The 22,088-nt window shown below is 42.2% G+C and overlaps 3 protein-coding genes across 3 annotated transcripts; 1 reads left to right on the top strand and 2 right to left on the bottom strand.

Moving 5' to 3' along the window:
• Positions 1-3,127: 3,127 nt before the first annotated feature.
• nsun4 (NOP2/Sun RNA methyltransferase 4) lies at positions 3,128-8,043 on the bottom strand. Its single transcript, XM_086130121.1, has 8 exons — positions 7,925-8,043; positions 7,320-7,533; positions 6,991-7,165; positions 6,732-6,886; positions 6,219-6,379; positions 6,005-6,129; positions 5,689-5,821; positions 3,128-5,409 (listed from the first exon to the last, which is right to left on the bottom strand). Exons 1-8 carry the CDS (start codon positions 8,015-8,017, stop codon positions 5,266-5,268), a joined length of 1,200 nt encoding a protein of 399 aa, XP_085986247.1. The 5' UTR covers positions 8,018-8,043; the 3' UTR covers positions 3,128-5,265.
• A 157-nt stretch (positions 8,044-8,200) lies between these two features.
• Positions 8,201-9,983, top strand: LOC147194730 (cytochrome b-c1 complex subunit 6, mitochondrial-like). Its single transcript, XM_086130046.1, has 4 exons — positions 8,201-8,362; positions 8,659-8,709; positions 9,398-9,559; positions 9,632-9,983. Exons 1-4 carry the CDS (start codon positions 8,315-8,317, stop codon positions 9,662-9,664), a joined length of 294 nt encoding a protein of 97 aa, XP_085986172.1. The 5' UTR covers positions 8,201-8,314; the 3' UTR covers positions 9,665-9,983.
• A 121-nt stretch (positions 9,984-10,104) lies between these two features.
• pif1 (PIF1 5'-to-3' DNA helicase homolog (S. cerevisiae)) lies at positions 10,105-18,686 on the bottom strand. The gene is made up of 13 exons (XM_086130045.1): positions 18,650-18,686; positions 17,774-18,334; positions 17,090-17,213; positions 16,548-16,673; positions 16,038-16,191; positions 15,805-15,919; positions 15,196-15,302; positions 14,968-15,107; positions 13,986-14,092; positions 13,722-13,809; positions 12,492-12,637; positions 10,912-11,103; positions 10,105-10,327 (listed from the first exon to the last, which is right to left on the bottom strand). The coding sequence occupies exons 2-13, from the start codon at positions 18,320-18,322 to the stop codon at positions 10,277-10,279; spliced, it is 1,899 nt and encodes a 632-aa protein (XP_085986171.1). The 5' UTR covers positions 18,323-18,334; positions 18,650-18,686; the 3' UTR covers positions 10,105-10,276.
• Positions 18,687-22,088: the final 3,402 nt, after the last annotated feature.

Genomic DNA, 22,088 nt, shown 5'->3' with positions numbered 1-22,088 from the left:
ATTGCCCTTACAGCACAAAAACGACATTGCTCCTTCTGCTGTGTAAATAATATTGCTTGGAGCAATTTCTGATATGGTCAAAAAATAAATAAATAAAAGTATAAAGGCAAGCTGAGATAATGCGGTGACCCGATTAGCAGCATTAATGGGAGTACAACACATCACCCCGACCTTGTTGTGTTTCATTACATCATATACATTAAAAAAAAAAAAAAGTGTGTGTTCTCATCCAAGGGCATCCTGACTACATTTCTGATATGATCACATCGTGAATGTCCTTGTTATCCGCAGCCTGTGTAGGTACACGCCATGATTTTCTCCCAAGAGGCCCGAGACCAGTTAACATAACACACTACTCTAGTCCCAAATGTTCTCTCATGTCCTCATGCACGCACAAACACACACACACACACGCACACACACAACACACATGCCCGCGGGCTGAACAGGGATTGCGAAAGATTGTCCTGCTGCAGGGTCAAGTGCCCTTGAAGCTGGATCAGGCTGCTTTTCACCACTAAAGCCACATACACAACACCCGCACCGACTAGCCCCTTCATTAGGTACACCCGCACAATTTTCTGGCGTGTAATACAAAGACCGAATGAGAAATTCAGCATTAACATAGGTTTCATTTACCCTGATTTTTGTGGCTGTGGCTAAAACGGAGCCCAATGACAACTTTGTCCCGAAACAAGTCGCCCCCTCCGCCGCTGCGCGAGAACTAGAGTGCCTTTGTTATCCGGCACAATTGTGATGTGCACTTAGCAAGCTAACTATGCCTAAACCACAAAAATGAATTTCCCTTCGGATAATCCGCTGCCGTGACCGTTTTAGAGTGCCTCGTTGTCGGCAGTGAGTAGTACATGCACATCATGCAGAGAAAGGTGGAAGAGTGAGCAGGTGAAAGGGTTTTTCTTTTTTTTTTTTTGAAGTCCGACATGACAGCCAACATGTGGACCGCTAGCTTCAGACTGCCGTGGCCGTTCTAGAGTGGTTCATTGTCACGATGTGAAAAAGCCACATTTTCTAGCCACTGGACACTTGAAGTGGATCTATTTTTGTGAATCAAACAAGTAGTTATATGTCGTCTTAAGAAAGATGCTAGACAAAGCAGCACCCATTTTCAAATGCAGTATTTGAGAGTCGACAAGTGAGCGGTGTGTGATATCAGCGCATTTAGCGGGCACGCCCATAAGATTCAACACCGGAGGCAACGGCTTGAGTTCTTCTTACTTTTTAAGGTTCTTAATACTCTTCCGTGCGGTACGCCAAATTTAAAAGATGTTTGTTTTCACTTTACATAATCTTTAAATCAAATTAGTTGCTTGAAATTAGGTTTGGACGCTAAATTACATGACCTGCTTGATTTTCGTCACTTGAAACTTTAGAAACGGTTAAGACCTTCGATTTACTGATGACTGGCACACAGTGGGATTTACTCCCACTTGTACTCTATTACAACGAGTAAGTCTGAATAATTTTCGATGCCGGATCCAGCACAACAGGGAACTAATGCAGCACAAACACCATAAAGTAATGCTAGAAGGTTTGTGTACAAGCCCCCCGGAGGGCCAGCGCTACACCAGAATGCCTCAGAGCAGACCTCCCCATACAAAAATCTTAGTGTACCATTCACTCAATGCCTCTCTCTCTCCCTCTCTGCCTCCTCTCCATGGTTCCCTTAAAGGTTTTAACAATAGCCAGAAAGGAAAGTGCCAGCGTAAGAAACCACGGCCGATTGAGAAGGTGACAAGGTCTGCCAGAAAATGATCCTAATCCTGTTTCCAGCATTCTTTTAGCTCACTGGCATGGCCATTTCGCAGCATATTATCTGAGCTGTCAGGCCCTGGGAAATCCCTCTAATAGTGTGCATTGGCCAGATACACATCAAAGCTCTCCTGGAAACCGCCCGCAGGAACTTAAAAAGGGGAGAACAATCTGGACCGCAGCTGCAAGGCTTAAACATGCCCATGAGTAAACAATACCCAACGGAACGCAAAGCACCTAACTCTCGTCTTGAATCTTTGGAAGTAATGATACAGAAATGTTATGGAGAAGCAATAAAGAACAACAGGTGGCTGAACTGCATCCTGGCCCACCCTCCATTAGTTCCAGCTCATCTTCTATTTTCTTCTTGTCTTTTTTTTTTTTCTTAAAACACCCCGACTGCCATCACGCCCCTCCCGGCTAATCTTCTTAGAGAGAAGAAAAACCTCCATTCTGTCGCTCTCTAATCTGGCTTCAGACTAAATTTACGGTTGCATTTCTAATGTGGGCCTCTGAAAAAGACGCACGCACTCTAAAAAAGTTTGTCACTAGATCAGGAGAATTGCTCTTGGTAAAATGACACATGGTACAACAAAACACATTTACAATTTTTAAAAAAATTGTCAGAAAGGAGGGACTGGATTCCGAAAAGATATCAAGTGGACTCCTGCATTCACCAATTTGCAGATTTTTTTTCTCCTTAGAAATGAATGTAAATGCCATTCGCAACAAAAGAAAAACGGCACTCTGGAATATTGTACCGGTACTTTAGCACAACATGAGGTAATAAAACCGAGTGGACCCGGGAATGGTGAAAATGTATACACTGACTCACATTAAAATACATTGGGGGAATAATACCAACAGTTTTGCTTGCTTGATGAAAATTCAGTTTTCCATGAAAAATGGGGTGAAAGGGGAAGACATCCCACCTAAAAATAATATTTTACAATATTCACAAATATGTGAATAAGCAAAGTATTAAAGTTAGATTTATTTTTTTGCCCCAATTTAACAGATATTGTGCTGCTCCTTCTGGTGTGCACACAATGTCCACCCGGGGGCAGAATACTACAGACCCACAAATACACATGGAGACGGTCACAAACTTCTCACACAGCTGCAGAAATATTTATCAGTCTTCACAAAGTATAAAGAATATTCAGCATGCCTGTGATTATTGTTACATTTTAGGTTTTAACTTCCACCCAAAAAAAAAAACGCCCAAGAAAAAGTAACATGGTCACAATCTGATTACACAGACATGATAATTTAGTGGAAAAGATGAGTTGTCATATATATAGAGACCATGAGAATGTTTTGCATCTTTATTGACAAAAAAAAGGCATCAGAGAAATTGCGCCTGCAGTCCTCACAAGGTTAAAACCATGATATTTGTCTTTTTTAATACATGGCATATGCCTGTCTACGACAAGCTTATAGACAGAGACTCAACTGCACAGCGGCTCATTGGCCAATTCAATAAAGTCGAGACGAGCAGAAAGGAGCGCTAACTGATCTCTAACAGCCTGCCGTCTCCTGAGTGTTAAAAGATGTAAATTTATGGAAGGGCCCATAGGAAACACATATTTACAATACGTTTAGGTAATCACAAGAGACGTGAACGGGCACTCTAGGCCCTTGGAGACGAAAAGCAGTCAATACAAAACTAGTTTTTATGTGTCATTAATTCCCTCTGCATTCTGCAATACATCCCCTTTGTAACGGCAGTAATACAGTAATCACTCACAATCACTCCGATAATTATCTGCACTCATCTGTGGAATGGAAAGAAGAAAAAAAAGCAGAGCCGGGCAAAAAAAAAAAAAAAAAAAAAGCGGGGGACGGAGACGTCCCATTTTAGCTCTCTGCCTCTTAAATGTTCATCTGGGAGCAGCGTGTCTGTTCAATGTGGATGGGAAACAGCTCAGTGCTTGGAGCAGCTTAATGATAGCAGCCAGTGGATGACACTGGCATAGCCTGCTCGTTAGACACGCACACACACACACACACTTACACAAACACTTACACGCGCACTCTCACACCTTTTTCATGCTACATTGCCTGGCCGGGAGAACATAAAGGGTCATCTGTGGTGAGATGGGGAAAATGTGAGACACCTCTCCGGAGCTCACATGAGGGTACATTTCACCTCTGAGTGATGTCAATGCAAAACAAAAGTCGATGAGACGCTCTAATGATAGCGGCGCAGACTTGAAGCGGTCAAATAAGTCATTGCCTTGCATGCTCATTATGACCTCCTGCTATATTATCAGGCAGAAATCTGATGGATCGGCAGTCGTCCTTAACTCGGGAGCAAAAAGAGGGTGCCCTTTTTTTTCCTTGCAAGAGAAATGCGTGTATGTGATTTCTTATCCGGTATATTAATCTTGACCATGTGACAGAGAGAAGGAGAAAATGCTGGACTTACTGATTTCATCGAGTATCAAATTTATAGGCAGGCCGTTAGTGGCCTCTAGCGGGCAAAGAATATACAATACAAAATCCATTTGACAATTTACTGTATTTTGATGGTATTACAAGACAACAAAAAGCAATAAAACCTGGATTTTTTTTTTGAAAAATAATTCAGCAAAATTGTCTACCAATAAAGCAACAGTACAACTCCTTAATACCCAGAGATGCACAAGTATTTGTTTCATCATAAAAAGCCAATGTTTAAATACAGAAACGCAGTAGGCTTTTTCATAAAAAATGAGAGATTTTATTCTTTAAAGGTGTATTTATTTTTGCGAGCCACTGTAACATTATGAAGTTTGAACATTAATATGGCACTTCAATATAGGAAAATACCAACTTCAATGTTTCAATTCAAAATGTATTGCTGATGAGTTAAAGAAGACTCCAGTGACATTTTTAAAACAGTCATCTTGAATACAAATTTGTTGTACTTAAAGTTAAATACAACCGAACTGTACTTACAAGAAAAAGAAAATCATTGGAAAGTAAAATATATACAGTACTGGGTTAACAAAAAGTGAAAACAAGATGCTTCAAGCTGCATTCTTATGTTTGATTGTATTGTACGTTTTATTTGTAAATTTCATTGCATTAAATCCAGTAATTATTTTGCAAACCACAAGAGGGAGCCTGTGTACCACTATTGCTAATTGTGCAACACGAAGAATCCCTTGGCTTTTTTTTTTTTTTTTGGATTGATTTTTCACCATTTTGAAATTTCCTTTTATATAGGCGCCTTATATAGGCCAATAAAGTTTTCTGTGCATTGAACTTTGCGACTGTTATCTTTCCTCAAGGATAACAAATGGAAGATTAGTCCTTGCACGAGGTTTCTCCCAATTACTCTCCGGCTCACTACTTGCACATTACTCTTGACTGGGATTTTATTGTGATGAGCTAAATGCACAGCACATTCATATATTTACACACACGCACACAGAAAAAGTTCATGCCAATATGTGTAAAATGTAAGTGTACCAAGGTCATTTAGTGACCATCCAACATAATCCTACTCTAGGAGAGCCTCTTGAGTTTGCACATATAAATGGGTCCAAAATTAGCAGCTAAATGAGGGATGACCAGCTCACCCAGTTGGACGTCAGAAGCGAAGTGAAAGGTATTCCGAAACATGTGTGCGAGTGGCCGCAGGTCAACCGCCTAGACGGGGAGAAACTCAAGTCAAGTCCAAAGATACGCCCTCATATTTGAAACAGACGATCATCTTCCTCTCCACTTTTGTGCTGCGTGCGTTGGCCTACACAAGGGGTAGGGAACTCCGGTTCCTCGACAGCCAATCAATTCATCATGATTGTTTCAGGCTTCTACAGCTGATGAGCTGATCGTTTGAATCAGGTGTGTTGGAGTAGGGAGGGATCTAAAAGAAGCCGGATATGGCTCTTGAGGTACCGGAGTTCCCTAGCCCTGACTTATACTGACCTTAAGATGGATGCCATGATTCTCCTGTGCCAAGTGGATGGCTTGTTCGACCACACCAACATTCTGGATTTGAGAAAGCGTGCAGGTGCAGTAAACGATCTCCCCACCCGGACACGCTGCCACCACTCCCGCCCTGCAAGACGACATGTTTGTCTTTAGTTTACAGACACTTTGCTCCTTGACTTGGACTCATATCATTTTAAATCCATGGATTCAAAGTGATAACCAACCACGGGATTTTGCCAGTGACTGCCCTAGAAACAATCGTCACAGCTCTACCGAGATGGCGTGTGAAAAATGTGTGTCATGTGCTTACAGCAGGAGTTGCAACTGTAGCTGCGGCAATCCTCGCCTCTCGCCCGTTCTGCTCTTACTGAATATATTGTTGTCGTCCTCCATGAGAGAATGTCGGTCTGTGGTACAGGGAACATCCACAAGGACCTAAAATAAAAACCCAAGAGAACAAAGTGTGAGCGGTACGACTGGTGAGGCTTTAAATGCAATGAAAAGATAAACGCAAAGAGCCTTACTCTATCAAAAGTATTTTGTTCTATTTCTCCCCATTTGGTGCCGTCGAAGGAAGTGATTCGAAGCTTCTCACGGGATAAAAGTTCATTCGGGACGTAACTTTGGAGCACCTTCTTTAGTCGTGATGTCCGAGATATAGAGGGATCATTCAAACACAAAAACCCTTGAATGTACAGATGAATGGGAAAAAAAATAAAAGTAAGTAAATTCAACAAAAACCTTTTCCACATAGCACTAGTGTAGCACACATTTAGAACCACAGATTAATTAAATTCTTGCTCAAATTATGTCAAACTTTAATGAGATGTATAAAAACAAGCTCGGTTTCAATTTAAGATTAATTTCAGGTTCCACTTTTTTTTCCCCATGATGAACAATAACACGCACAAGCAATGGGAAGACAACAAGGAAAACGTCTCATAGGTCACATAATTACCCAGATATGATATTCAGATTGCAATGGAAATATTTTGGAAGACCCTGTCGAGTGTGTCAGAAAAACGAAGTTATCTTACTAATGGCCTGGGTCTGCACTAAAGCGAGAGTCTTGCCTCCTGGGGCAGCGCAAAGGTCCAACAGGTTGTGTCCCTCGTGAACATCGAGTGCAAGGCAAGGCAACACTGACGCTGCATCCAACAAGTAGTAGGCCAATAACCCGGAGGAGTCTGGTCTGAAGGGGGCAAAAAAAAATTGAGACCAAGTAAAAATGCTCGCGGGCTTTAAATCCAATTCAGTAACTGTCACACCCAACATACAATATATCAATAATCGCACCTAGCAGGCTTGAAACGAGTGATATCTCCTCTTGGAAAGACTAAACACTTGATGTTAGGGCTGAGGTGCGGTTGCGATAACTGATGCTGCTCGAAAGTGTCACGTTGCTCCACAGATGTTGAGTCAGACTTTTCACTGAATTCCACTTCTGGGTCTTGTTCGATGCATGCATGTTCTGCAGACACAATCAATTGGACATAACTAAAAATGTGACCAAAAAAACAAAAATTCCAGCAGAAGAACAGAAAGCCTTTTTAGACACTAACACAAATAAATTGTTACATGATAGTTTCAATACAGGAAGATTGATTGCAGTGCTTCACACCCACCTTTTCTGTCTGTGACAAAGTCTCTGCATCCTTGGGATGCGAGATCTTCCGCAACATCATTTAAGGAGAAATTATTAAGCAGGGCGCCGTACTTTCTCTCCGAAAGCAAGGCAACTCGAACCGATGGCCAGAGCTGTCTCAGCTGACTGCTGTAAGTGACGTCAAAATGCTGCAAGGCTAAAGTGGTAGGAGGGTACTTGGGGCGAGAAGTAGCCTGTCAACAAAAAAATGAAGTAGGGTCTGAACACCTTTCAGAATCAAGTGCTTAAAGGGACACCACCAGAAATTAAATGGAGCTTTCAGTTGTGTGGAACTTCACAACCTGATACTAAAAGTGTTTCTAATATTGTCGTGACTGGAATACTGTACTGTGACGATTGTTTTGATATTTTGAGAGATTTGTTTAGAAATGTGTTTATTAATTTTGCTAACGATTGGTCATAGTTTTCTGAACTCAACCGACGTTGATCTTATTTTTTTTTTCCAATTAAGCGTTTCAGACTAGACTGTCCCCACTGCGTCTTGACTTTCGGACTCGTACCTGACAGCTGCATACATCTCTTGCTCGTCAAAGTTACATGGTATGAGTCGTGTTTTACACATACCCATTTCCCTTTGACTCGATGCCTTCTGGACGTGAAACATCTTAAATCTCGAATTTTTCCCATTAAAAATCGAGCATCCGAGCACAGCGCCATTGTTTGAGGTACGTCAGTTATCTCTGTCCGGCGCTAAACTCCTATGTCTACACATGGTTCTGGATGACGTCACTTAGAGTAGGTGGGACACTTAACATAACGTCGGTACTCAATTGGATTATAGTAACATCGGTCAATGTAACTTGACCAATGATGTGGTGTTTCCGGTGAGCCTTCCCGAAGTTTCCTGTGAGTGACCGACCCTTATGTCCTCGAGTCGACGGTGGCTGCAAAAGGAAGCGCTCAAGGACTAGAGTTGTTTCTGGCAAGTCTTTGTACAATTTAAGAGTAGTAATCATGGTTTTTGAAAGAAAAATGCTCACAACCGGCGATCCTGAAGATGAGGTAAAGGACTAAATCGGAATTGATGCCGCGAGAGTGTGTTTTAAGACTCAACCTGTATTGCACCGTAGATAAGGTTACACATTCATTGGTTCATAAATCAGGCTGGTGTTGGGTTTAAAATGTGATGACATCAAAAACGTAACTAGATGACAACCTCAATGTGTATATTTATTTTGCTGCACTGACAGTTAACTATGTCACTACTGTATTGAACATCTAGGTGTACTATTTTGTTCCTTCTTTAAATGCATTACACTAACATTCTCATTCATTTTTTAAACGCCCTTATTTACCAGGAAGAAGATGCCCCTGAAGAGGAAGAGGAGGAAGAAGAGGAAGACCTGGTGGTATGTTCTAATGTTTGATTCGTGTATCACGATGGGACTCCGTACCCTATTCCACACACAAGCTTCCCCAGTGGTCACTCATCACCATGTTAGGATTTTTTTTTGCCCCGAGTGGCTGGCTACCGCATGTGATTACATTGCATTCTTCCATTTCTGAAAATGTACTACAAACTAATAAGTAGATGTCAACATTAATCTGTCAATTGACCACTGATCAATGCTCAAATTTGTTGTTAAGTATTTTAATAAAGAAGTCATCATTTACAGCCATCATCTAACTCAGAATTACCCAAATTCTTTAGTTCTCTGAATTGTGGCACTGGACAGGTAGGTAGTGGTGGAGGAGTTCAGGGAGCTAAATTGGGATGAGACCATTTAACGATTTAAAGACAAAATTATTTGAAAATAAACTCTAAAATCTACAGGGAGCCAATGAAGGGAGGCCAGAATTGGAGTTATGTGCTCCCTCCTCTGAGCTAATGTTTGAAGGTGAGCAGCAGTATTTTGGACCAACTGGATAGAACGTTAGGATGGCAACCCCGAGCGGACAAAAATAATTCCTGCATCTAATAATGCTTATCCACTTTGATCCAACTACTCAATTAATCAAACGTGATAAATCAGATACTCACAAGTTACTTGCTAGCATTGCATTTAACTCAATACACTTTTTTTTTGTCTCCTCCAGGACCCTTTAGAAACAATCCGTGCCAAGTGTGAGGAGACGGAACACTGCGTGCACTTAAAGGAGCGTCTGGAGCTCTGCGAAACCCGCGTCAACTCCAAATCCAACACGACAGAGGAGTGCACAGAAGAGCTCTTTGACTTCCTGCATGCGCGCGACCACTGTGTACGTGTACAGAGAAAATACCGGATTCTTTCTGTGTCTCCTAATGTCTCTTCGTTCACCTTGTCTACACAGGTATCCCACAAACTGTTCCACAACGTGAAATGATCTGCCCACCGACCACCTGCAGCTGTGTGATCAACGTAACTGCCACGACTGTAAAATAAGGAGTACTTGCAAATTGTTATTCTAGATTAATACATACCTGATGGAGACATACTTTTCACTGTGTGCATTGCGTGTATTGTACGAGGCAGTCTGTACATAGTTAAAGTAAGTCCTGCTTTTATGGACTCAAGATTTCAGAATTTCATTGTGGTCAGTGTCTTTTGAGAAAGAACAAGCACTTCTGTTGACGCATGACTGTGGTTGTGATTTTTTTCTTTCTGGACTAGTATGGGAAATAAAAGTTGTCTTTAGTTGCCAAGTTCATTGTGGGTCCCCTTGTTAGTTCAAAAGTTGGGTGTCTTGCACAAGGGCACTTCAGCTATAGAATAAAATGAAAATGGTCAAACCTCAAGCAAAAAAAAATAAAATCTAAATATGAGTTACCGGAAAATAAAAACTTTATTTGGTACAACAATCACAATAAATAGGGTGGGTAAAATGTCAAGGGTTTAAAAACATGACATAACTGAACACATGATGGCAGTGTGACAACAAGTTTCTCAGGTGGCCGAAAAGTGGCAAGTGATGATGCAGAAACGCGCAGAATTATTCTCACCAGATGTTGTCTTTGTTGCTTAGGAGAGTGTAGTCCTCTATGGCACTCTATATACACAGAAATTCAGATTTTTATTATATTTGCAGTCTCATGTCAAGGAGTAAAAAGAACAGTGCCATTCCTGTGCCTCTCGAAAGCAATAAAGTCAAAGTGAAAACCTAAATAGGGTGCACCACAGAGAATAGTGTGAACAACTTTTTTCAATTATTAAAAATAATAAAAATCATATCTACACCTAACCACACGGTTCAGTAAAAAAATAACCGTTTTAAGCCTGCTGGCTGTACTACATCCCATGAAGTTGTCACATGGATTTTCCGCGCCGCAACAACGAGGCACTCTAAAGTAGTCATGCCAGCGTGGCATCTCTTTCCAGACACTGGCTGCCACATCTGACTTTTTTTTTTTTTTTTTTACTTTATGCTTGTGCTTTCTCTTTGTGATGTGCACACACTCAGGGCTGACAACGAGGTGCTCTGAAGCCAGCGCACAATTAAATAGGAAGATGAATTTTCAAGCTGAACACATGCACTGAATAAACACGGATACAAAGGCATGCAAGTTCTTATATAATCGGGCATGGGCAAGTTATTGGACTGGAAAAAAAAATGATCAGGCTTTCTTAACCCACCTGCATCAGCAGCCTCTCCTTCCTCAGCTTCTTGTAGAAGACAAGAACATCTGGGTCTGCTCGGACCACACGCGGGTCAAAGTCCATAACCCTCAGACCCTCCAAACTCCGAGCCCGAGACAGAGCCACGTAAGCCTGGCCGCTCTCAAACACCCGCGCTAGAGAGATTTCCACGCAGTCTAACGTCATTCCCTGAAATAAATGAAGGAACACTCATTAATTGGATTGTTCATGCAATTGTGGACTGGATGGAGCACTCTGCCCTGTCAACTTGTCTTCTTGTGAACACCACTCCCTAGTAATCTCATTTCCCCTGGAGGGAGACATGTATGCCTTTGGCTTTCTTTCTCTGGTGTAAATTAAACAACGCTGACACGAAGGCAGTGACAAATGAACTCAATTACCTTGAGGGCACCCCCCGCCCCTCCATTATTATTTTTTTGTCTCAAACCAATTGTACTACATTCTGAGATCAAAATATTGAAATGTGTCATCAAGACAGCGGATAGATTTGGGAAAGCTACGACTATTACTATTACCACCACCAGTGTATCTATTCTTGGGCCTTCAGAATGAGGGAGCTGGGATTGGAAAAATGCTGATTTACAAGATGTACACAATTGTGGAGCAACACATGTAGACAGACAATATCACAATTCTCAGACATATTATTCTTCATCCACTGTGACAAAACGACTCGTATTGCAGCTTTTAATCACTGCGCGTAGTCGTATTATACTGCCCCTCGGTGGCCAAAACAGGCACATCAGAAGGAGCACCACAATGAATTGAAATGAAGCATTAAATCATGATGTCCGAACTGTCCAATTCTTTACCCTCTTTGTTATATGTAGTATAGAGGACCATTTTTCCTCAACAATATCACAAAAAATGTTTGTTTGTTTTTTGTTTGTTTGGGGTTTTTTTGGGGCGGGCGGGCGGGGGGTGATTAATTGATTAATTTTCCACCCGGTTATGCAAGGAGATTTTCATCAATGCACACCGCTAAGTAGGGTTGAAAATGTTTGATGTCAAGGAGAAGTCACCACTTTCTCTTTCCTGACGCTGTTGAATGGTGACGTCTCCTTTTTACTCCATTACTGGAAAAAGACGCATCCGAAGTTCAAGGCAAGGTTTACAAGCCCTCTCGGGGGGGCGATAGTGACGTCTGGACTTTTTAATGTCCAGTTCTAATCTCTAATCTTTTTGGGGCCATTCAGTCAGGGGATCATAATGAGATTCACTGTCATTCATGACACCGTGACCGGTGATTTTGCATTTGTTGCAGTTTGGACTCGTTTGACGGGCAGACATGACGTGTGAGCAACATTTTGACCTTGAATCAAAGCGATTACGCTTTAGGTCAGCAAGGACACTACAATAATAAAAAATTTAAAAAACTTAATTTTGGCAGAGCGGACGGGCTTGGACCCAAAAAAATGGAATATAAAAACTTGTTTGGAGGGGGTGTGGGGGGGGGTCTAATTTAAATATAAAAGTTGCACAATCTTTGAATCCATTAAGGCAATGTGAGGTCATCCCTCCATTATTTGTATAAAAACTTTGTACGGGCAGCCCACCTGGCTCTTGTGGATGGAAATGGCCCAGGCCAATTTGAGTGGCAGCTGCTGTCGACTCAGGTGGGTCCCGCCCCCGGACTTAAACACCCAGCGTTCAAGCTTCAACACTTCAGTGACACCACAGAGGAAGCGTACGCGTGGGAGTCCTGTCAGCATTGAGGAGGAGGAGGGGGAGAAAAAAAAAAAAACACAAATCAGCTTTTCCTCAAATGAGCAGTTTCACACTGTAATTTGACAAACGTAATTAAAATTTTCTTTTAGCCGACCAAAAAGTATATATATATATATATACACACAATACACTCTTCAATTTGGAATGACCAAATCAAAGGGCAAAGCAGAATTTTTCAAGCGCACTTGTCTTTCTCCATCTCAGATTCTATCCAACATCATGCAGTATTTTAGTGCTTGAAGTTTCAGTGAGCCTTCGGCCTTTAAACGTTTTCAACTGGGGGGGGGGGGACTTTGAAACTGAAATAATCCTTTTATCCACAAATTCTCAGAGAAGTTAGAAACCCAATCGGGCATATATCATGTAGTTTAAAAAAAACAACCAAAAAACACCTTTTTGAAACAAAAAATAACAAGTTTGAAATGTTAAAAAGTCTTGTACACTGCAAAAGTTTCCATTTTACAGTAAATCTGAATTTGAAAGGATGACAATATTGATAGTCATCCTTAGCACCACAAATACATTCAGTTAAAAGAGCCTCTGCATACTTGTCGTTATTGTTGTACTTTATTGTGTCAGGTACCAATTTTCGCAGCGATGCCAACCTCTATCATTACCGCTCAAGAAAAGAACATTCTGACATTCTTTGTTATGTCGTTATGTAAGAGAGCTCAACATTTTTCTCCCGGAAACATTTTCAAATGAGTCCCGACAGCCGATGCCAACTGCCCGTGACAAAATACGGAGAAAGCGAAACACGTGGCATCAACATTGATCATTTTCTTACAATTGTGATTTTTTTTTTAATGTACAAAACTAAGGACGTGATAAATGGCTGAGGTCTCAGTTCCAACTGAAAGAATAGCAATTTTACTTTAGTATCATTTCCAAATCTTCTGTATCTATTCTGAGCCCTTTGAGACCGATGGGGTCACCGAGGATGGCACCCCCCCCCCCCACCCTCCCACCCCTCCGCCACCCTGCCCCAAATACATTTGGACGATTAACTTTAAATGTTCTCATCTAAGCTTGCAATAATAAAATAAGTCTGTGCTAACCGTGTTTGCCAGGTTCAAACGCCACCACAACCCCTCGGGCTCCGTTCACCAGGCCTCGAGTGACATCCAGGTTCTTTGTCAGCATGACCTAGAAGAAAAAGATCATCACGACAATACCGCAACAACTTCACGTGAATTAAAAATGATCATTATCGGCTGGCATGTTGACAATTTAGTGGCGTCTGTGTGTGTGTGTATATATATCAAGTGAGGGTGGGGGGGGGGGGGGGGGTTAATTTCCATGAATATCAAACTAATACACACCTGGGCTCCAACTTTCAGATGAAGCAGTCTGCTGACAGGGCTGTGGGCGTCAATAGTTTTCACCAAGGCCGGGTCGCTGTCTACGGCCTCAAACGCTCGCGTTGTCCCTGATGAACAAGACGGCATATGAACTCGAAAATACGACTGAACCCTTCGAATCAAACAGACCAAAAGTTGAATGTTGTGGAGCCGATATGCCTGTGAATATTGCTGTATTGTCTTTTTTACAAGTTCTACTCCGAATGAAGTGGATAACATAAAGCCAGGCGGCCCGGTGGTTGAGCGGTTAGCACGTCGACCTCACGGTTCGATTCCAGCTCTGGCCTTCCTGTGTGGAGCTTGCATGTTCTCCCCATGCCTGCGTGGGTTTTCTACGGGTACTCCGGTTTCTTCCCACATCCCAAAAACATGCATGCGACCCTTGTGAGGATAAAGCAGGTTCAGAAAACGGAGGGATGGACATTAAGATAGTCGACTTCAAAGTACAATGATGCTGTTCTTTTATATACACATTTAATTCTCTTTTTTTTAATGTTTAGTTTGACAGTAAACTGGGTGTGACATTGTGACGGAAATTATAACATTGACTCGTTAACGTTGAACTCTCTTGCCGCTGCTCTATTTCCGTGTTCAACTGCGTAACCGATCGCCTTCAGTTTGAACTCTGCATTGTCAGCACGTCTCGAGCGAGGAGCCATTTGGGGTCGAAATATTACCGCAATGACCATACACAAGGCGCATCGGATTTTAAGGCGCGCTGTGAACTTTTGAGAAAACGGAAGGCTTTTAAGTCCGCCTTTTAGTGCCGAAAATCCGGTCGTGTAAAATGACCTTAAAAGTAAAACCAAGAAATTGATGAAAGTGATGTCATCAACGCGGCATGACTCATGACACACGGCAACTTTTGCCAATCGTCACTCGAACCCCAACGAAAAAGCTGTCAAAGATGTGAGCAAGCGAGAGGAAAGGAAAGGAGTCATACCTGGCAGCTGCTGTAGCTTGTTGTCATTGGTGAGCTCCACATCATCCTTGTGTGTGCACAGCCTGGTTGCTACGATACCGTCCCTGTTGATCTGACGGTAGGCGCTTTCAATCAATTTATTTGTGACCTCCTCGGTCGCCCTGCGCGAAGTTGATCAAGACATTTTGGCCGAGGAAATCTTTGAGTGTTGGAAGCCCGTTCGGAAAGGAGATTCAATTACAAATTTACCTTCCCACCCTTACTGACTGGAGGAGGGAGATGAAGGTCTGATCCGTTTGTCGCAGCACCTCTGTTAGCTCCAAGTTGACCTGGATGACTTTATGCCAACATCTGGCCTAAGGAATATAAAAAGTAACATTTTAGATGAGCGCCTGTGATGCTAATCAAGAATAGCTAGGCTCCCATTCTGTTGTCACATTTGTGAAAACTTTCAGTGCGACGAGTAAAATTTTTGACCAAAGCATGAATGAGCTCAAGTTAACTACACATTAGGTCACCGGTGTCAAACTCAAGGCCCGGGGGCCAGATCTGGCCCGCCACATCATTTTATGTGGCCCGCGAAAGCAAATCAAAGAAGTCAACTTTCATGATGCTTGCTAAAATCTGTACCAAAATGTCAAATTCTCATTTCTAATAAAGAAGAGTGATACTGTAAACATTTTCTTGTGAACAACCCTCTCATTACGGTCACTTAAACAATAGGTGAATAAAGAGTTATTCTTGACTTTCTTCATGTGGTTTCAGTCATAGTCTCAGTCTCTTTTAGTTTGTCGTCTGATAAAAATAGGGGCAAACTTCCTCAACATATATGAGTCATGTGTACTTGCGTCATTGTACCTGGAAACAAAACTTGGCTTTTTCCTTTCCCTTGGAGATAGGGGGCAGCTGCAGGAAATCGCCACAAATAATCAGCTGGATACCCCCGAAAGGTTCAGTGGACCTCCTCAATGACCTGTGCAGAGAGAGAAAATCTTTTGTAGACACTGGAGGAAAAAAAGGGGGCGGGGGGATTTGGTAATAGGGTGCATTACTGTGAGACGTTGTTGTTAATTTAGCTCTATGGATCTTACCTGGCCACAGACTCTAGCTTGTCAAAGAAAGTGGCGTCCACCATGGAGATCTCGTCGATGACCAGATGTTGACAGCTGCTCCAGTGCTGGAGCACCCCGGGCCTCTGGGCCAGCTCGATACACTGCTCCAGCGGGGCTGAGCCAGAGCCAATGCCTGGATGCACGTCAGGTACAAGTAGATGATGTGGCCAAGAGGGACACAAAAGGTAAAACAAATTAGAAGTGTCACAGTGTGAAGACAATTGATTGAAAAAGACCCGGAATGAAGGAAGACACTCCAAAATGACATTGATTGTCACTCTGTGCAGATTTTCCAAGAACAAAAGTCACAGTGTTTAACTTTACTCAACAGTGAGTAAAGTTACTGTCAGGAATGGGCTGGACAGTGAACCCCAATATATTTGTCTATTTAGGGGGACTTATCCTCCATTATTTTTTGTGTGTTCAGGCTAGTTGTATAACTTGTACAACTTGCTAGTCATTAGAAAGAAGAAATTCCGACCGACTGACCTGCAAAGTTGTGCAGTGTTGTTCCTCCAATGTGACATGCCGCCACGCCAGTGCTGGCGGTGGCAAAGGTGCTCTTTGGAGGAAGTGACCCAATTATTCTCTTCAGTAGGAAGGACTTCCCGGTACCTGAATGCATTGTGGACTGAGTTTATCAGAGTGAGCAAATATGTGTCATGTGCATATTTTTGTCATGCTTGGATGGGTTTTTGGGGCTGTAGTCCCCATTTGCCCAAAGTCAACTGTGATAAGACCCGAGCTCTCCCGACAGAGGCCAGGGGCTACAAAAAATAAAAAATAAAGAAATACATTCTTTAGAGGTGTCAAAAATGAAAAGAGACAAGTAATGGATGATTGGATTAATTGGTAGAAAATTCTATGGATTTTCTGAATGTAGGAGAAAGCACGGGAACAATATGCAAACTCCACACAGATGATGCGCTACCACCCTGCAGCATGTACTTTGTGCTATGACGAATATAAATATATTGCAATATTCTGTTTGTGAAATAACACCAGACATGAAATGCTACAAATAATCATACCTGCACTTCCTGTGAAGAAGACGTTCTTTCCACTTAGTACAGCACTGAGGACGGCAGTTTGTCCTTTGTTGAGCTTACGAGTTGGCAGAGAGAAGACGGGTTTCTTGCTGGGGTTGGCTTTCACCTAAAATGGTCACAAAAAAAAAAAAAAACATTAGCTCAATCAGACCAACTTAGAGAGAATTTTTTTTAGCATTATTATAGAATAATTATACTAAAAGATGAGAGTTGTTTTTATTTATTTTATATTTCCATCCCAAAAAATTGACAGACAAAGCCATCACAGTAGTGAACATAGAATGTGTTGGCAGCATTCCATTCGTACAGTTACCATGAATTATTGTTGAGGAATTAAATCAATTTATTTTAGAATAGTATTTACATGCATGTATAGATAAAAGGGATTTTTTTTCAAAGAGGAAAAATGTGTCTTGACATATCACTAATAAAAAAAAATAATAATAATTTCTAATATCCATCCATCCAATTAGGGTTGTGGGAAGGTCCTGGAGCCTCTCCTAGCTGACTTCAGGCGAAAGCCAGACAACACCCTGAACTGCTCACCAGTCAGTCGCATGGCACATAGAGAGACAAACAACCATTCCCACCCACATTCACATCGCCACAGAGTGTCGGATCTGGCCACAAGGCTGTAATACAAGATACTGAAAAACGTGTACTCACAGGGCTAAAGTTACAGTCACTTCTTGGCCTTTTGACCTGTTGTCCCGCATTAGTGGTCCTATTAGTGCGGTCCGAAAGGCCTTTGGGAGGCACATTACTTCGAAGCTCATTGATCTTTTGGATGTCTTTTTGCTGAAGCGGGCTGATGGCCTCAAAGCAGCGGGGCAGGCCCGCTTTGAGCTTCTCTCGCCCGCTCAGAGTTTTGCGGGAGAGCCCGGCCTGGTGTTTGATGCTCAGGGTCCTGAGGAAGAGGCTGAGCTGGTCAGGGGGGCAGTTGGAGATGAGCACCTGAATGTTTTCAGGGAGCAGTTTGACAGTGCACTTCCCTTCGCGGGCGAACTTGGTATAAAGTTTGAAGTTCTTCAGAAGATAATTTTGCAGCATTTTCCCGTCGTGGATGCGAAGGATGAGCTCCTGGAACTCATTGCGTCCCAGGAGAACAGAGGCTTTGCGGATGACCTGCCTACGGGCGGCTTGTCCTGAGGCGTTCAGGTGCTCTGTCGTCACACAACACTGCAGCTGGGCCCCGCCGTCCTCCCCTCCAGACATTGCAGAAACGTTCTTTAAAAAAAAAAGGAAAAAATATATATTATATATGCAAAACATTGAACTCATCATGGCCCTTGTATTTGCTAACAAAAATGAATATGTATCATAATTTACTCATGCATTTATTCTATTTCTCCGTTTGTATTTACAAAGGAGACGAGAATGTTCGTTCAATTGGTTTTACTGTTTAGAAATATGGACGTAACCTTACATGACGACCCGACGCGAGCTGCCCTGCTTTATCCGGTAACGTCAACGTAACAACCAAACATGCATGTTCGAAAAATACAGATGCAAATGGACTGTCGATCAAAAGCAAATGTTTACCTGCCGATTGTCAACTCTTCCAAGTCTCTCCAGTAAACTCGCGAAACGCCATTTCAAATTGTCGGCGTGTGCGCAATAAGCCAATCACAGATTGGAGATGTAAGCCAATCAGAGTGAGGCGATTTAAAAATGTAACCAATGAAAATGCGAGAATATGATCGCTCGTGACTTTGCCGACCAACTGTTGATAGGTTGGTTGTGACGTCACAAGATGTCCGTATTTAGGGAAATAGCCGTAAAACGTCTTGTGTGTTTTAATCTAGAGAAAAATGCTATTTTACTTTTCATAATCACGTATACTGGGTAACGAGGGACATACCCAATTAGTGTATGTCCAGTAGCGTAAGTTTAACTTATGCCTTATTTGTATCTATCACTGTAAAATAGACACTATCAGGTTTTATTATTGTGTAAATATTGCAGAGCATCCTATTTTTACCAAGGTTTTTCAGTGGAACTCATTCCCATTGAAAAAGGGGAGACACACAAACTACCTCTCTATTTTCCATGACAAATTGTTGTCCTTAACTATCTCATTGGCATATAAATGGACACTGTACATGTCAGCATCCTTGTAACAAGACAAGTATTGTAAAAACAATAAGATCCAACTCAAGCATAATGAGACTGGTATATTCCGATAAGAAAAACCACAAATTACAATTCCAGTGTTGCAGTTCATTTTACCACCAGCTGGTGACTCCAACATGGGACTGCATGTGTATGATTTGTACAGATGGTCCATGTATAGTAAACAGCCCACTGAAGGACAGTGTGCACTATTACCCAAAACAGCCCGGGATGTTTCTACCTCTGAATCAGAATTCATAATACTCTTTGTTCCAAGTAAATAGATAACAACCCCCCCCCCCCCCAAAGCATTATTAGATGGAAATGAGAAAATACACCTAAATTGTTTCACAGTGGCACGTTACGAATAGAGATCTTGGACTTTTCTTTTTCCCTTCTTCCTTATTACTTTGTGCTCACAGAATCAATCGCAGTCGGCAGCAACATGCATTCAAACACATTTTCATTACTGCTGAGCGAGTGGGATGGTTTATTATTCCGACGGCATAGAAGGAACCATATTTGCAAATTCCACCTCGTTTCTACCACTCTAATCATTAGTGTGGTATATATTTCTGGTGCCTCTGTGGCTTCAGTGTGAATAATGCTTTCAACATTACATTCAAAATCGCAATCATGACTCACAAGCCTGTGTGTTGACCTTGAACGTCTGACAATATCTTGCGGTCTTCATCGGTAAGTTTTCATCTGCCCACCTGACATTCCCCGACACTCCCACATGCACACACCAACACACTAATGTTGACAGTGAATAATATTCATACTGCAACAGATCCTAGACGTGCACGAGCTCCTCCCAGTCGAGTGACTCATTATCTGTCTCCATTTAATACTGGAGAAAATAACAGCACAGCAGTGTATGTTTTGCGAGCTTAAAAACTAGCAGAAGCACTGACCTCCGTTTACAATTGAAATTCTGCTTCCAGTACATGTACGTGGACGTTAGATTTGTTTGTCTAATCAGATTTCAGCTTCTATGTGTTGCCATGACAATATAATCTGCCCGGGGCCTTCAGAATCGATAGCGCCGACCCATGTAACTTTGATTGTTTCCTTACTTAATCGGATTTAAAATCCGTCCCCAAAGTGGCCTCAATGACGTTAGCATTTTTCTGTCTTGCGGTCAGCGCGAAACTTTGACGAGCCAAAAATCCGTAGCGATCTGCAAACATGAATAAACACACATGACATTTATGGTTTTGTCTTTTTAGCTAAATATTGATCGTGAACTGCTCCAAACGATGCACGCGGCCTTACGTTGCAGAGACCAAAGTTAGTTTTGCTGAGGACATCTAAAAAGCCAGTCTTAAAGTCATTTCTTGTTTTGTGGAGGAGACCCATTTCCAAAATGCAATTTCACCCTTTATGTAACAACGATGCTGTCCTCAAGCCAAAAACGTCAATGTCTTCCGTTTGCTCAGTGCAAGAGGTGGCTGTTTGCAGTTAGCTGACCATGACTCACTTAACAAACATATTGTACGCTCACACTAAGCATTTGTCTCGACGCAAAATTACAAAATAAACGTACTTCATGACTTACCCATTTTGCAGTTCGTCTCTGCAATTACAATGCAAATTTCTCTGCGCAAATTCCCCGACTCAAGGGCCTTTACTTTTCCAAATTGGCGATGCGTGACTGAAAGTCTCCCGCTCGGATTTGCTTATTCCACTCATAGGCGCCGTCGACCTCGCCGCTCTAATTTGTGCGCACAAACAACCTTGCTTGCAATCCAAAACGTCTGACAAGCACTCTAAATTGGGCTCATCCGGAACAGCACCCAGAAGATGTTGCAATGTCGACAGAAATATCAGCTCATAACTTCCCGTGAAAAATAAAAGGTCGCATGACTCATCATCAGCGACACTGGAAAAGGAAGCATCAACCTAATTGCACCTTCTATACTATTTTGTCAAAGGTACGCAAATGATTTGGTAGAAGGCTCAGAGCATGAGGAATAAGCTGTCGAGTTCATATCCCAAAAGAGATCCCATGATAGCATTACATCATCGGAGTGCAGATAACATTAGTTAGAGGCAAAGATGCTTTGGAACACACCCGAGTACCCTGCGCACAGACAATGGCAGTGAGTCAGGCTGTTATTGAGGCTTTGTACGTGCGTAGGAGGAGGGAAAAGCCTTGAGATGCCGCTGAAGAAACATGCGGCTCCAGACACCCCGATGGTCCATCAATGGGACGAGAAGATCGCAAGGGAGAAACGCACATGCTTTGACTCTGGCTGTATTTGCATAAATGTCATTTCAGGTTTAGAAAAGTGGTGACGCGTCACGTACATGCGCTTTGACCTTCTAAATACGCGCTTGGTTGGGGAGGCGGCTCGATGAACATGACGCTCATGTCATATTTTGCCGAGGTATCAAGAAGCGGTATGGAAAATGGCTTTTTAAAAAATGAATAACGCACATGAAAGAGCACTTGGACAGTGATGTTCGGGTTCTGCTGTTCTTCACAAATAGAGGGAAGTATTTTGATGCGATACTTCGACTGTTCTACGATCTTTGCTTGTTGGGGAAGATTAGCCCGGGTTGTTAGCGGGGGTTTACGGAGAGTCTTTGCCACTGAAAACATTTTTGTTGAAGATGAAAAAGCTAACAAATCAGCGCGGTTGTTGGCGTACACGAGTAAAATGATTTGAACCATCCTGTGCCTGACTTTAATTTGCAACAAACTACCGCACCCAAAGAAAACCAACCTAGTGCAGATTGGATTTAAAGGACATTGAATGTTTCCTAATGGACCGATTTAATTATAAACAATGTTGCCATGGCGAAAACAGCACTTCGCTTTGCTTCCAAACCCAAATGAAACATGTCAGCCAGTACTTCGATT

The sequence above is a fragment of the Hippocampus guttulatus genome, chromosome 14 (assembly GCF_054856545.1).
Source record: "Hippocampus guttulatus isolate MCC_2025c chromosome 14, RoL_Hgut_1.0, whole genome shotgun sequence".
NCBI classification, from domain to species: Eukaryota; Metazoa; Chordata; class Actinopteri; order Syngnathiformes; family Syngnathidae; genus Hippocampus; species Hippocampus guttulatus.
This window is presented reverse-complemented; position numbering and strand designations above follow the sequence as displayed.

What these genes read in the sequence shown, in the direction of transcription:
- nsun4 (XM_086130121.1), bottom strand. Translation starts at nt 8,017, where the DNA reads ATGGCGCTGTGCTCGGATGCTCGATTTTTAATGGGAAAAATTCGAGAT. An exon ending in AACAAAATACTTTTGATAGA is followed by an intron (nt 6,130 to 6,218) that starts GTAAGGCTCTTT and finishes TTTTTATTTTAG; the next exon opens with GTCCTTGTGGATGTTCCCTG. An exon ending in CTACAGTTGCAACTCCTGCT is followed by an intron (nt 5,822 to 6,004) that starts GTAAGCACATGA and finishes GTCGTCTTGCAG; the next exon opens with GGCGGGAGTGGTGGCAGCGT.
- pif1 (XM_086130045.1), bottom strand. Translation starts at nt 18,322, where the DNA reads ATGTCTGGAGGGGAGGACGGCGGGGCCCAGCTGCAGTGTTGTGTGACG. An exon ending in AACACTGCACAACTTTGCAG is followed by an intron (nt 16,192 to 16,547) that starts GTCAGTCGGTCG and finishes ACGTGCATCCAG; the next exon opens with GCATTGGCTCTGGCTCAGCC. An exon ending in AGGAGAGGCTGCTGATGCAG is followed by an intron (nt 10,328 to 10,911) that starts GTGGGTTAAGAA and finishes CTGTGTATATAG; the next exon opens with AGTGCCATAGAGGACTACAC.
- LOC147194730 (XM_086130046.1), top strand. Translation starts at nt 8,315, where the DNA reads ATGGTTTTTGAAAGAAAAATGCTCACAACCGGCGATCCTGAAGATGAG. An exon ending in CCGGCGATCCTGAAGATGAG is followed by an intron (nt 8,363 to 8,658) that starts GTAAAGGACTAA and finishes CTTATTTACCAG; the next exon opens with GAAGAAGATGCCCCTGAAGA. An exon ending in AAGAAGAGGAAGACCTGGTG is followed by an intron (nt 8,710 to 9,397) that starts GTATGTTCTAAT and finishes TGTCTCCTCCAG; the next exon opens with GACCCTTTAGAAACAATCCG.